The sequence below is a fragment of the Herpailurus yagouaroundi genome, unplaced genomic scaffold (genome assembly GCF_014898765.1).
Source record: "Herpailurus yagouaroundi ecotype Mexico unplaced genomic scaffold, PumYag 141, whole genome shotgun sequence".
In the NCBI taxonomy this organism is placed as follows: Eukaryota; Metazoa; Chordata; class Mammalia; order Carnivora; family Felidae; genus Herpailurus; species Herpailurus yagouaroundi.
The window spans coordinates 31,449,288-31,464,754 of NW_024412396.1; the positions used below are offsets into that span (position 1 = coordinate 31,449,288).

Sequence of the window (15,467 nt, forward strand, 5' to 3'; positions counted from 1 at the left end):
AAATTTATCTATGTACTAACCTTTGACTTTCAGTGTTTTGAGGACATGGAGCTGGGGTTTCAGATGATGAATTTTTAGGATTTTCTTCATTCGCATCCTCATTCTTATCAGCTTGGGAAGTTCTTTTCTGGAAATAGGATGCTGCAGATGCCTGTAAAAACAAACATAATGAATATTGCAACAAAAATCTAGTACAATTTTATACACTACAATCAAGTTTTGAAAAATGTGGAAAAATATTTATAATTATTTAGTATTCTTATACCAACATGTGAAGTCCTGAAGTTCTCAGTTGAATATAAACATGCCTATAGACATAAAACCCATGGGGCGCCTGGGTGGCGCAGTCGGTTAAGCGTCCGACTTCAGCCAGGTCACGATCTCACGGTCTGTGAGTTCGAGCCCCGCGTCGGGCTCTGGGCTGATGGCTCAGAGCCTGGAGCCTGTTTCCGATTCTGTGTCTCCCTCTCTCTCTGCCCCTCCCCCATTCATGCTCTGTCTCTCTCTGTCCCAAAAATAAATAAACGTTGGAAAAAAAAAAATTTAAAACCCAAAAAAACTATTACTTCAAATTCCATGTTTTCTAAATGAATAAAATTATATAAAATGGAAAAGATAAAAGATCTATTATACTAATGACAAATGTGAGGTGAAATACCAAATCTGGGATGAAATCTAGAAGGCAAAATCAGAATACGGAAGAAGGAAAGATTGGGGCCGGCATCATCATTAAAAAAAAAGATATGCGTCAGAATCATCTGGGAAATTTTTTTAAAAGCCAGACAGATGCCTGATTCTTTGGGGCCTGAGTGTACACAGTAAAACCTTGGATTGTGAGTAACTTGTTCTCCAAATGTTTCACAAAATTAGCACACATTTCTAACAAATTTTAACTTGATAAATAAGCAATGTCTTGCAATACAAGTAGTATGTTACACCATGATCACAACTGAGCCAATGTTTTTCTCTCTCTCACTGGCTGCAAGATTGTGTGTGATCATCTCGCGTGCTCAGACGCTCAGTCTCAGGCTGCAGTGTTTGGCAGAAATCAGTGATTTTTCAGAACATAGGAAGGTGCCCACAACTGGCCCTAGTTTATTTTTTGTCACTTCAAAGCACCTGTGGACAGTCCTCCGCTTTTCCATACAAGAGTAAGCTTAGGAATGCTTTGTTTCATTCTAGGCAGGCTGCCTGCAGATATAGACCCTTTCCCCTACTGCCTTATTGATAGTTACATTAAATACAGTGTATGACAAAACTTTATTAATACTGTATGGTAGTCAACATTGTGCAAACGTATACAATGGCCCCCATGAAGAAAGAGATTCCACTGAGCCAACAGATAGCAGTGATTCCATTAATGATAGTGATAGCCGTCCTACACAATAACCCTCTACTCGTCTCCCTCACACCAGCCATGAAGGTTTTCAAAGGTAAGTGCAGGTTAATTTATTTTTCTTTATACTTTGTATTTTATTTATTATTTTGTATTACAGTACTGTAATCATTTTTATGTGAATGTTTTTGGGTTGTGGAATGAATCATCGGAGTTTCCATTATTTCTTATGGGGGAAATTCGCTTTCATATACAAGTACTTTGGATTACAAGCATGTTTCCAGAACAAATTATGCTTACAAACCAAGGTTTTACTGTATATATTTTAAAAAGTGATTCTGAAGCAAAATCAGATTGAGAACCACTACCCTCCCTAGGCAATCAATGATAAACAACTGGAGCCTCCTTCCCCATATCTGAAAGAGTGAACAAAAACTAAAGCAAGACAAACAGATCATGTGCTACTTGTTGCTGATGTGGGTAGTTGAAATAGTACCTGCTTAGACTTTGGCTTTGGAACTAGAGGCTTTATAACTGGAGACTTTTCATTATTTGTAGCTCGACTGAGTGCAGATTTCTTGGATGATTTGTTCATATTGTCTAAAATATTAGTAGAACGTGCTGAATTCACTGAAATGGCTGGCTCTTTGGAATTGGCTGATACCTAAAGAGCAAACTACTATTAGCATTTTATGTTTAAAGAAGAAAAACCCCAAGAGATTCATTTTTCCTCTAAATTTCTGTTAAGTCTAGGGGTGCCTGGGTAGCTCAGTTGGTTGAGTGTCCAACTTTGGCTTAGGTCATGATCTCATGGCTCATGGGTCAAGTCCCATGTTGGACTCCCTAGTGTCAGCACAGAGCCCGCTTCAGGTACTCTGTCCTCTCTCTCTCTGCCCCTCCCCAACTCATGCGCCCTCTCTCCCTCTCTCTCAAAAATAAACAAACATTAAAAAAATGTATATTTAAGTGTCTTTTAAGTCTATATTGTGTCACATTTGGAATTGAATACATTTTGTATAATCCATATTAAGACTGACACACATATTAAATATAACACATCCCTAAGAAAAACAGGGACTATCATTCAAAACCATAGGTATTCAGAAGATAAGTCTTAGCCCAAGCATGAACTAGTGCTGCTTTCAACTGTTTTCACAAAGATCTGTTTCAATCTTTAATGTTTCCAAGTCTGAGGAGGGTCATCTGGTGGTTTGGAAATATTTCTCTGTATTAAAATGTACTTAAAAACATGTTAAGTATCACTGGAAAGAGTTTACCTTGAAGGGGTTTACTCGTCCTTGGTTGCTAGAGATAACTGCACCTTTCATAAGAAAGAAACCCTCACTTAATAGTGGTAAAACATAGAAGACTTCTGACTTCTGTAATAATAGGTCATTTTAATCTGTATTATATAAAAACAAATGTGCTTTGCAACTTTAGAATTAAGAACTCTATATGACCTCCTATCTATTTTCCAAGACAAAATAAAAGTAAAAGCTATTAAATGGAAAGTATCCCAACTTCTCACTATGAAATATATAAACCTGTATAGATCTATCCTTTTCTCCTGTTACCATGGAAGAATGGTGCCTTATTTTAGCTAAGGTTAATAATTCATCTACTTGTGCTCTAGATCCTATCCACTCCTGCTTTGTCAAGAAACTTGTCTTATCGACGGCTATTCCATCTTTGGACTTTTCACTCTTCATTGACTACTCAAGTTTCCTAACAAACAAAAACAAACCCTCTCAATTTCACATCACCTCTAGCCACCATTTATTTCTCCCTCGTCTATACAGTCAAATTCTCAAGAGTTGTCTACATGGTTATTCCCAGTTCCTCACTGCCCCTACATTCCAACATCCACAATTATACAGCCTCCAGCCCTACTACCCTATAGAATTTGTTCTTGCTAAGGACTCAATAAACTCCATTTGGCCAAATCTGGTGGATAGTTTTCAGTCATCATCTTATTTGACCCCCTCAAAAGCATTCTACATAGCTAAGTGTTCTTTTCTTCTTGACACTGTCTCCTCCCCTTGACTTCTGAGATTCCCCATTCCCACCTCGTTCCTCTTTGATCTCATTCTCTTTTGATGGTTCCTCCTCCTTAACCTCCTGGGCCTAATGTTTAAATGTTGGGGATTCCCTTCCCTAACTGCAATTCTTTAATCTCAAATAAACTCTCATTTGACTCTCAAAAAAAAAAAAAAAAAAAAAAATGTTGGGAATTCCCTAGGCCTAAACTCACTTTTCTTCTCACTTTATATCCTCATCTATGCCCAGGGTTTAAATTGCTATGGTTATGCCAGTAATTTTCACTTTACATCTCCCTCCCAGACTACTTTTCTAAGCTCCTAACCAAAATATCCAATAGTAATTCATCATCATCTTATCAAAATCTGCATTTCCCTAGTGTTTTCTGACTCAGTAAGTGGTTCCATCATTCACTCATGTATTCAAGCTGGAAACGGAGTCTTTCTTTACACCCTAAACTTCCATACTCTCTACATCTTTTTCAGAAACACCTCTTCAATTCTTCTCATTCTTTCATTGGTCACCACCACCCTATCCAAGCCACTATTCAACGTCACTTTTGGAATTCCTCAGTAGTCTCCTTATTTGTATTCCTCCTCTGCCAGTGTGCCGTGCTATGCCTGCTTAAAGCCTACAACAGCCTCCCAGAGACCTTAGAATAAAGATCAAAAATCTTTACTGTGGCCTACATGGATCTGCACTATTTAGCTCTTGCCCATCACTCCCAAACCACTCAGCACCACTTTCTGTCTGTGCTCTTCACACCACTCTTACAATCTTAGCACATGCTGTTCCTTAAGTCATACACTTTTCCTCTGCTTCTGCTCTCACCCACTTTTGCCTAGCTGACTCTTAATCATCCTGCAGGTCTCTGCTTTAAACATTTCATGAGGCCTCCCTTGGGGTCCCCACCTATCTATCACCACTGACTAGATTAAAGCAAACTATTATATACTCCTCTGTACATGTTTTTACAGGTAAATTTTAAAAATCAAAGTAATTTATGTACATGGTTTAAAAAGTTGGGGAGTGCCTGGGTGGCTCAGTCGGTTTTAAGTGTCTGACTCTTGATTTTGGCTCAAGTCATGATCTTATGGCTCATGGATTCGAACCCCATGTCTGGCTCTGTGCTAACAGCACAGAACCTACCTGGGATTCTCTCTCTCTCTGTGCTAACAGCATAGAACCTGCCTGGGATTTTCTGTCTCTCTCTCTCTCTCTCTCTCCAAAATAAATAAATAAACTTAAAAAAAAAAAAAAAAGTCAGTTGGTACTATATATAAGATTTATGCAGGAATCAACCATGTCTATTTGACTTTTGTCTATTTGACTTTTGGTATCTCCCACCTAGTCAAACATAATAGGCATTTAATAAATATTTGTAAAATGACCAGCTTCGCAAACAAAATTTCTGATAAAAACAAACTTAGGATGGCAGAGTATGTGTGTGGGGTGGTTTAAGTACATATATCACTTTAAAAGACTACTTGAACAATTTTCCTGATATTACAAAATCACAAATATTTCTTACCTGACTTAACAGCTGGCACATCAGAGGAGTTTGCATTTTTGGAAAATGGATTCTGTCCTATAAAATAATTAAGATAAAACAATGCAGTGTAAATGGGGAGATAAAGTTCCTCTCTATAATCAGCAATCAGCAAAGGTGTCTTGACACAGTACAGGTATTCAGTTTTCCTCAGCCAAGCAAAATGAGGAAAGCCACAAAATATTGCATTTCTCATCTTTAAACTGCTTTAAAAATGTATCTTACCATACTTATGTATTTCTGGTTTTTCTTCTTTATCATCAGCTTCTCCAGTATCCTCTTCATCTTCTTCAACTTGGTTTCTGAGCCTTAGCTGGCTCCACTCTGTAGCAGTATTACTGTAACTAAAAGACAATAATATTATTCAATTAAGAGCTATGCAAAGACCAATTAAATTTTCAGAATAGTAAAGAATAATTTAAACAACTGATTATTTCTTACCCAGCATTCAGCCCTTTTCTGAAATCTTCCTCTTCTTCTTCTTCCACCTGGGTTGCTGCCAATTCTGCTGCCTTTTCCACAGCCAGTTCACTAAGTCTTTGGGCCAATATTAATCTCCGGGAACGAGAAGCATATTTAATGGCTAAATTCACAGCATTTTGAGTCATTAAATCAGCAAGTTCCACACAACGAAATTCCCGCTCCAGTTTACAAGAAAGCTAACCCAAAATGGAAAAAAAAAAAAAAAAAAAAAAAAAATCACATCAAGCAAAACTTTTAAAAATAAGAGAATGATACTACTAGTATCTGAGAAAATACTGGTTTTCTAGATAATGTATCTCACTGATTCTAAGATGCATAGTTTTTACTCAGTTTAGCATCTCTGAAAGTAGGAAGCATCTTACAATTTATGGTGGGTCAGAGTTTGCAGCATTTTTTTGGCTTATATAAATAAAATAATGGTACATTTTACAATCACTAGTAGCTTAGATTCAATGAAATAAGGCATGTGATTTCAAGCTATTACAAAGGAAGTAAGATTTTCCTTTAAAATTCAAATGTGGTTTTCTTAAACTCATTTTGCTGCCCACCCACCCTCATCCTGCCCTCATCAAATAGGGTAGCAAATTCAAAGAAGGAATAAATTATAAATGATTAATTAGTTATTATTTTTCCCAGAACTGGCACACAAATACTACAAGTGAATCTGGGGGGGGGGGGGGGAGGGCGGCGGGAGGAGTAGATTTATCCACTCATTTTTAAGTGTGATTGTCTATGATTTCCAATTACCAGAAATAGTTATACAACTTACAAATAAACAACTTCCTTTTTCTTGCTGTATTTTAATAAAAATTTCAATAAAAAACAAAGGGCATTCATTAAATATCTTTGAAAACACTTGATTACTTTTTTTTTAAGTTTATTTTTTTTTTTTAGTTTCATTTTTTGTTTATTTTTTAATTTACATCCAAGTTAGTTAGCATATGGTACAACAATGATTTCAGGAGTAGATTCCTTAACGTCCCTTACCTGTTTAGCCCATCCCCCCTCCCACAACCCCTCCAGCAACCTCTGTTTGTTCTCCATATTTAAGAGTCTCTTATGTTTGGGGCGCCTGGGTGGCTCAGTCGGTTGAGTGTCCGACTTCAGCTCAGGTCATGATCTCGCAGTCTGTGAGTTCGAGCCCTGCATCAGGCTCTGTCCTGACGCTCAGAGCCTGGAACCTGCTTTGGATTCTGTGTCTCCCTCTCTCTCTCTGCCCCTCCCCCGCTCATGCTCTGTCTCTCTGTCAAAAATAAACAAACATTAAAAAAAATTAAAAAAAAAAAAAAAAGAGTCTCTTATGTTTGGTCCTCCTCCCTGTTTTTATATTATTTTTGCTTCCCTTCCCTTATGTTCATCTGTTTTGTATCTTAAAGTCCTCATATGAGTGAAGTCATAAGATTTTTGTCTTTCTCTGACTAATTTCCCTTAGCATAATACCCTCTAGTTCCATCCATGTAGTTGCAAATGGCAAGATTTCATTCTTTTTTATTGCCGAGTAATACTCTATTGTATATATATACTACATCTTCTTTATCCATTCATCCGTCAATGGACATTTGGGCTCTTTCCATACTTTGGCCATTGCAGATAGTGCTGCTATAAACATGGGGGTGCATGTGTCCCTTTGAAACAGCACACCTGTATCCCTTGGATAAATACCTAGCACTGCAAATGCTGGGTCAGAAGGTAGTTCTATTTTTACTTTTTTGAGGAACCTCCATACTGTTTTCCATAGTGGCTGCACCAGTTTGCATTCCCACCAGCAGTGCAAAAGAGATCCTCTTTCTCTGCATCGTCGCCAATATCTGTTGTTGCTGGAGTTGTTAATGTTAGCCATTCTGAAACGTGGTATCTCATTGTAGTTTTGATTTGTATTTCCCTGATGCTGAACACTTTTTCATGTGTCGGTTAGCCATCTGGATGTCTTCTTTGGAGAAGTGTCTATTCATGTCTTTTGCCCTGGGTTATTTCTTTCTTCACTGGGTTATTTGCCAGTTATATACCCTTTCTTCACTGGGTTATTTATTTTCTGGGTGTTGAGTTTCATAAGTTCTCTATAGATTTTGGATACTAACCCTTTACCTGATATGTTGTTTGCAAGTATCTTGTCCCATTCCGTCAGTTGCCTTTTAGTTTTGCTGATTGTTTCCTTTGTTTTGGAGAAGGTTTTTATTTTGATGAGGTCACAATAGTTCATTTTTGCTTTGGTTACCCTTGCCTCAGGAGACATATTGAGTAAGAAGTTGCTGCGGCCAAGGCCAAAGAGGTCTTTGCCTGCTTTCTCCTCTAGGATTTTGATGGCTTTCTGTCTTACGTTTAGGTCTTTAATCCATTTTGAGTTTATTTTTGTGTATGGTGTAAGAAAGTGGTCCAGGTTCGTTTTTCTGCATGTCGCTGTCCAATTTTACCTTGCTGAAGAGACTGTCTTTGTTCCACTGGATATTCTTTCCTGCTTTGTCAAATATCAGTTGGCCATACCAACAAAAATTTCTGGGTCCATTGCTGGGTTCTCTATTCTATTCCATTGATCTGAGTGTCTGTTTTTGTGCCATTGATTATTTTCCTTTTGGTATGCATTCTGACAACTCAAAGTGAGGCAACTCAAGTACAATGTAAGGAAAATTAGTACTTCAAAGACTAAGGGTCTCATAATTCATAGAGTAGAAGGATTATTTTGTTACTCAGACATCCCACATCTGATGGATCAGCACAGAAGCTTTAGATAGTCACCTGGATGTCCTTTTCAAGTTTTCTACTATCACTATTGTATAAACAATACCTCTTAATCAGGGTAGTACTCTGCCTCAGAGGGTGTTTGGAAATGAAAAGAAGTAGTATGGTTCTCATAGTAACAAGGTTAAACTTCAGGCATTTGCCAGGGGGACAGGAATGCTAAAGAACTGACCAGTCCTCAAGCTACTGATACCCTACTAACAACACTGTCCCAGAGGAAAAGCTCCTCTAATGATAAATGGTAAATAAACCAAACATATTTTCTTACATATGTTGTACAAAGAGAAAAGGTTACTAGTTACACAAATGACATTTTAACTTTTTTTTTTTTAATGTTTATTTTTGAGACAATGAGAGAGACAGAGTGCAAGCGGTGGAGGGGCAGACAGAGGGAGACACAGAATCTGAAGCAGGCTCCAGGCTCTGAGCTGTCAGCACAGAGCCCAATGCGGGGCTCGAACTCACAAACCATGAGATCATGACCTGAGCCGAAATTGGACACTTAACCGACTGAAACACTCGGGTGCCCCTACAAATGACATTTTATAAAAGAAACAAAACTTACTTTACGATAAACTACATTTCTTTAATACTAAACTCAAGGCAGTGTTGCATAGTGGTGACAGTAGTGAATACCACCTCTTGGAAACTGGAGTTATAATTAGCTCTGTGGTCTTAGATACCACTTTTCCCTCAGAATCTTTTTTCCTCAACTTTGAAATGAAAAGTATGGACCATTTACTCTCTCAAGAAATACTGAAGTCTATTATGTATTACACACCATATAAGCACCCAGCATATAGTGGTAAAGGAGACATGATCACTGTCCTTAAGGGGCTGGTGCAAAATGAACAAAGAAATTAGGTTATACTCCTCACCATAAAACAACCTCAAGTGAGGACACGAAACATATGCACTTTATATTTTAACTATATTTATATATCAAATATATATATATTTATCTCTAGAGATAAATAGACTTAAAATATCCAGGGCATGAAACCTGGTTACTGGCTATAGACAAACTTTCATCACACGATTGCTTAAGAGATGACAAAAGGCAAGCATATCTATAAGCCTCATCAAACAAAGTTCTTAAGATTACTCAGCCCTGGAGGTCTAAAAGCCCACACTCAAACTTTATTTTGTTGTAGGAGCTATAGCCAGTTCACAAATTTTATTAAACATCAGAATACCTGGAGTGCCTGTGAAAACATAGACAAGTGACCAAAAGCAAAAAGGGAGATAGCACCAGAACAGTTTATTTCTGCCTATGATCTTAGCTATAGGTAATGTTTCAAATATGTTAACTGCAATATCAACTTGGAAACAGAACTTTCAAGGAAGAAAAACACTACTGGATGCAACTTAAGAATTGGAGGTTGTGCCCTGTTGGTGGGAATGCAAACTGGTGCAGCCACTGTGGAAAATAGTATGAAGGTTCCTCAAAAAATTAAAAACAGAATTGCCATATAATCCAGTAATTCCACTATTGGGTATTTACCCAAAGAATAAAAAAGCAGTAATTCTATAGAAATTTTCTTTTTTTTAATTTTGAGGATGGGCGGGGCAGATAGAGAGAGAGAATCCCCACCAGGCTCTGCACTGTCAGCACAGAACCCAATGCAGGGCTCGATCCCATGAATCATGAGATCATGACCTGAGCTGAAATCAGAAGCCATATGCTTAACTGAGTGAGCCACCCAGTTGCCCCCCAAAAGCACTAATTCTAAAAGACATATGCACCCTTATGTTTACTACTGCATTATTTATAATAGCCAAATTATGGAAGTAACCCAAGTGTCCATCCATAGATTAATGGATGAACATGTGGAATATATATACACAATGGAGTATTAGCCATAAGAAAGAATGAAATCTTATCATTTGCAATAACATGGATGGATCTAGAGAGTATAACGCCAAGTGAAATAAGTCAGTCAGAGAAAGACAAATACCATATGATTTCACTCATATGTAGGATTTAAGAAACAAAACAAACAGGGGTGCATGGGTGGCTCAGTTGGTTAAGCATCCGACTTCAGCTCAGGTCATGATCTCGCAGTTGGTGAGTTCGAGCCCTGTGTTGGGCTCTCTGCTGTCAGCACACAACCTGCTTCAGATCCTCTATCTCCCTATCTCTCAGCCCTTCCCCTGCTTGCTCTCTCTCAAAAATAAATAAACATTAAAAAAAAAAAAAAGAAACAAACAGGAAAAAGAGACAAACACACTTTTGGGGCATGTGGGTGGTTCACAGTCGGTTAAGCACCTGACTTTTGCTCAGGTCATGATCTCACAGTTTTTGAGTTAGACCTCCACATCAGGCTCACTGCTGACAATGCAGAGCCTGCTTGGGATTCTCTCTCTCCCTCTTTCTCTGCCTCTCCCCACCCCCATTCACATGCATGTATTCTCTTTTAAAAATAAACATTAAAACAAACAAACGAACGAACAGACTCTTAACTGTAGAGAACAAACTGATGGTTACCAGAGGGGCTGTGAGAAGGGAGAAGGGTGAAATAGGTGAAGGGGATTAAAAGCACACTTGTCTGCTTATGATCTTAGTTACAAGGTAATGTTTTAAATATTTTAACTGCAATATCAACTGGGAAACAGAACTGAGCAGAGAACTGTTGAATCATTGTACTATAACCTGAAACTAATATAACACTGTTAATTATATCTAATTTCAGATTTTTTTTTAATTAAAAAAAAAAGATTTTGAGGTTGTGGAACTTGGTGCTAACTCACATACTTTTAGGAAACACAATCTATAGAAAAGTGTAACTTTAATTTTTCCAGTATATTTATTTTACTCACCGCAAGCATTTTCATTAATAGTTCCTGTTGTTCTTTTATTGCTTGATTTTTACTACTTTCTTCATATTCATAACCATTTTTAGCTAAATAATCAAGGTGATTGTGAAATATAACGGAACGCCAAAATTGTTCCTACAAAAGGGAAAAAACTGCTTAGAGAAAACTATCAGCTTAATACCAGACAAGTGTTAAATATTTATCTTAAGATAACAGTTTCTGAATAAAAGATTTTTTGAAATATTCTTTCTATAGTTTATTTTATAATTCAAATTTTAATGTGATACCAAAGTTTGACTTTATCTTCTATCCTTAAAAAAAAAAGGGAATATAATATTTTAAACAGTTTCTTAGCTATCATAGTTAATGCTCAGAGAACTTGTTAAACTATTTTTTAAGAGACCGATTTGCTTCTTGGTTAGAGAAACTAATTGCAAGGTTTCAAATGACTTGATGGCACAAGGCTAGGACCATAGTGGGGCAAGCCTGGTGCCTAAGACACAAAATTTATGGAGGCCCACTCTCTCAGGCACTCAGCCCAACTCTGACAGTGAATGCCTTGCCCTAGTGAGGCCCTGATGATCATACTCATTTATCTCATAGACAAAATCCCTGGAAGTAGTGATGGCAATCAGTTACCCTGGTGGTAATAAGCAGTCCTCCCTCCCTGCTACAACTAATTATTTAATTATAAAGTAATGAGTAGTCAACAATGGTCATCAGGGTAATTTTTAAATGTCTACATCATAAGCAATGTATTATCAAATTCAGAGTGTCAAGGCAAGATTTCCACATACCTCCATTTGTCCTTTCTCTGTTGCAGTCTGACAATAAGGAAGCTTAAAGGATAATATAGCTACAGCAGGGCGTGGAAGGGTGGGAGGAAACCGAGAACCTTTACAAGGAATGCACCTGTCAGTAAAGAAAAAGTCTCACCACAAAAATTTCCTCCAACATCATAAAAACTGTTAAAATATAAATTTTCCAAAAGTCAGTAACTTGGAATATTATTCCAATAGCTAGCTTAATAATAAACAATAAATTACTCTTTTTTTAAAAAAAAGTAATTTTTTAAAAGTGGCTCAGTTGGTTAAGTGTCCAACCACTGGTTTTGGCTCAGGTCATCATCTCGCAGTTTGGGAGTTCGAGCCCCGCATCCAGCTCCGCGATGACAGCACGAAGCTGGCATTCTCTCCTTCTCCCCCCACACTTGTTCTCTCTTTCTCAAAATAAAAAAACTTAAAAAGTAAAGTACTTCACGCCTGATTAGGTATAAAAATTAATCCCTCCCTATGCATTTCAAAAATCCCTCTTTATGTCAGCTTTATTAAACTATCACTTAAAGTGAAACAGGCCTGGGGCACCGGGGTGATTCAGTGGGTTAAGCATCCAACTCTTGATTCTGGCTCAGGTCATGATCTTGCAGTTTGTGAGTTTGAGCCCCACACTGGGCTTTGCACTGACAGTGTGAAGCCTGCTTGGGATTCTCTCCTTCTCTCTCTGCCCCTGCCTCACTCTCTCTCTCTCAAAATAAGTGAATGAACCTTAAAAAAAAAGAAAGTGAAATAGGTTCTCATCAGCTTTTCCTTAGCAAACTGCCCACTTTTAAAATACAGAAGCTGTGCCATAAATAGCTGTCATGGGATTCACATTATAAAACAGATCACCCAAGATAAGATACTGATGAAGCATATTCACTTTTGTCAGTCTTTTTACTGCTGGTAAAAAGTGTCAAACAAAAGAAAAAGATGGTGAAATGTCCAATACAGATGAGTGTCTATTACTAGATATTGGTGAGAGTGAAGCAGAAAGTCCAGTATCATTTAAAAGGTTATAATATATACCTGCTCTGCTAAATCAAAGGTTGCCTTACATGGTAATAAATAGCTTAGTGGGCAAGAACACTGTCTAAACCTTTTCTGACTAGGACATGTAAAGTATTTAAAGATGCCCCTCAGCATTAATACTAATGGAATTTATTAATTAAAAAGCATTCATTAATCACAGAATGATATATGCACATAGAATACTCTTTTAACTTAACCACCCACTTAATTTATAGTACAGCCTTTTAGTCATGGCTTAAAGTCATGACTTTCTTAAAGGGAAATACTATGTAGGTTTAAATTTTTTTTTCAAAAGTATCTTCTCGTATTATCAAATGCCCACTAGAGTAGTTAAAAATTAAATAATGGCAGTACACAGGAATCTTTTTCAAACTACCCAGGTCCCCTTCCTAGTGAGATTTGAACACACCTTTTTGTTTTTGTGACCATACGATAAAAATACAAACATGTTTTTAGAGTTCCAGTATTTTTGTTTATTTTATTTTGTTTTTTATTTTTTTTAAGTTTTTATTTATTTTTGAGAAATAGACAGAGCATGAGCTGGGAGAGAGAGAGGGAGCTGACAGAGAGAGAGGGAGACACAGAATTTGAAGCAAGCTCTAGGCTCAGTCAGCACAGAGCCCGATTAAACTTGTGAACTGTGAGATCATGACCTGAGCCAAAGTCGTACGCTCACCCGACTGAGCCACCCAGGTGGCCCCCCCCCAATATTTTGAACATACAATCCCATTTCTTCTTCTTCCTCCCCTTTTATGAGTTCATATAAATCAGTGGTTTTCACCACACAATATGAGGTGGCAGTGTGAATACCTACAGTTTGAAAAATCTCTTGTGGCAATTCTGTCATTCACAAAAGCCAGTGGTTTATTAGTCATGCAAGATGAAAAAGGGCATGTGCATTCCGAAAAGGACAAGTCCGATTACATACACATATACATATATTAACAAAACCAGAAAGAACATTGGGAGTAATCTTAATGCCTTAACATTATTTTTTCTGTAAAAAGACATACTGTCTTGTGTAAAAACATTTTATAGCTCAAATACTTTACTGATTTAGTCATAGTAAGCAATTATCACTATAAAAACCTAGGATTTTATTAATAGTTTTTTAAAGCCACATTTATATCAAAGCAGAGTACTAATTCACATTTCTTATCCTTTTAGACTTGAAGTAAAAAGACCTGTTATCCATTAAGTGTCCCTTTCATGGATGAAGAGGAAAAACAAACTCATTTGACTGCTAATTTGGTGGTTTTTGCCTACAATGAATGAGCTTCCTGGAAACTATGTGGCTAAACCATCTGGAGAAGATGTGAAAAAATAAACTACAGTTTACTAAGACAAAATTACTTTAATTCTTTTTCAAATAAACCATAAAACTTGTTCTCGTGTTAAAGAAAGAGTTGAAAACATATCAAACTGGAGACGCTTGGGCCAATATCCAGACTAAGCTTCCCCTCAGCAATGAGTTTTGCTTTGTGTTCTCAGTTGCACGGAGGAGACTTTGTTCACAACTTGTTTTGAGCGTTTACTCAGGAGTTGATAATGATTTTACTAGCCAACACTTCCTGGCTACTGACCTTATTTACCTTTGTGTAATATAGCACATGTAGTCAGTACTATAACAAATGCTTGTTAAATGAACAAAACAAAAAAAAATTTTTGTCTTTAAGCATGCCAAATAACTCTTAAGAACTTTTAAAAAGACAAAAAAAGATGTTTATAGAGAGCAAATAAGACAGTACCACACAAAATTAGTAACCTCTCAGTTATACGTTAACCAGTAGCGATCATGGAAAAAAAAAATCTTCAGTGGAAACAATAAAGACAATTTTTGCTAAAAAATTTGCTAGAACAGAGGTAGGAGTGATATTTCTACAGATTAGTAATTACTCATATTCATAATTAAAGGCAGGTGTTTTGTACTGATTCAAATGACATGTTTTTAATTCTTTTAATTATATCCCTAGGAGTTGAACAACTAGGTCATATGGTAACTCTGTATTTAACCGTTTGAGGAACTGCCAAACTGTACCAGTTTATATCCCACCTAGCAATGTTTAGGGTTCCAATTTCTCCACATGCTCAACAGAACTTTCCATCTTTTGGGTGATAATCACTCTAGTGGGTATAAAGTGGAATCTTTGTGGTTTTGATTTGCATTTCCATAATAACTTATGATGCTAAATATGTTTTTATATGCTTATTAGCCATATGTGTATTTTCTTTTGAGAAGCGTCTATTCAAACACTTTGCCTATTTTTTAATTGAGTTGTCTTTTGAGTTACAAGAGTTCTTTATATACTCTGATACATAACTCTTATCACATAAATGATTTGCTTCACTGTTTAAAAAAATCTACATAGCATTTTTTAATTTTTTTAAATGTTTATTTATTTTTGAAAGAGAGAGAGCGAGCATGAGCAGGAGAGGGGCAGAAAAAAGAGGGCAACAGAGAATTTGAAGCAGGCTCCAGGCTCTGAGCTGTCAGCACAAAGTCCAATGCAGGGCTCAAACTCACGAAGCCTGAGATCATGACTTGAGCCAAAGTTGGACACTTAACCAACTGAGCCACCCAGGCGCCCCTATATAGTATTCTAATGTATAGTTGTATAAAATATTATTTCCCTATTCTTCTAGTAATGGAAATTTAGGGTTC

General features: G+C 37.0%; 1 protein-coding gene and 1 long non-coding RNA gene across 3 annotated transcripts in view; one reads left to right on the forward strand and one right to left on the reverse strand.

The window, feature by feature from the left end:
- LOC121031794 (uncharacterized) overlaps nt 1–14,192 on the forward strand; it is a 59,857-nt gene extending 45,665 nt beyond the window's left edge. The window contains exon 2 of the long non-coding RNA XR_005790888.1: nt 13,973–14,192. This is a non-coding gene — a long non-coding RNA (uncharacterized LOC121031794). The remainder of the gene's footprint in view (nt 1–13,972) is intronic.
- Nucleotides 1–15,467, reverse strand: part of WDHD1 (WD repeat and HMG-box DNA binding protein 1) — a 67,465-nt gene that overhangs the window by 7,559 nt on the left and 44,439 nt on the right. For both annotated transcript variants that reach the window (XM_040477197.1, XM_040477198.1), the window contains 8 exons: nt 11,756–11,870; nt 10,962–11,093; nt 5,364–5,581; nt 5,148–5,266; nt 4,905–4,961; nt 2,614–2,657; nt 1,833–2,000; nt 21–151 (listed from right to left, as the gene is read on the reverse strand). In XM_040477197.1, the coding sequence (XP_040333131.1) occupies nt 21–151; nt 1,833–2,000; nt 2,614–2,657; nt 4,905–4,961; nt 5,148–5,266; nt 5,364–5,581; nt 10,962–11,093; nt 11,756–11,870 (984 nt within the window). The remainder of the gene's footprint in view (nt 1–20; nt 152–1,832; nt 2,001–2,613; nt 2,658–4,904; nt 4,962–5,147; nt 5,267–5,363; nt 5,582–10,961; nt 11,094–11,755; nt 11,871–15,467) is intronic.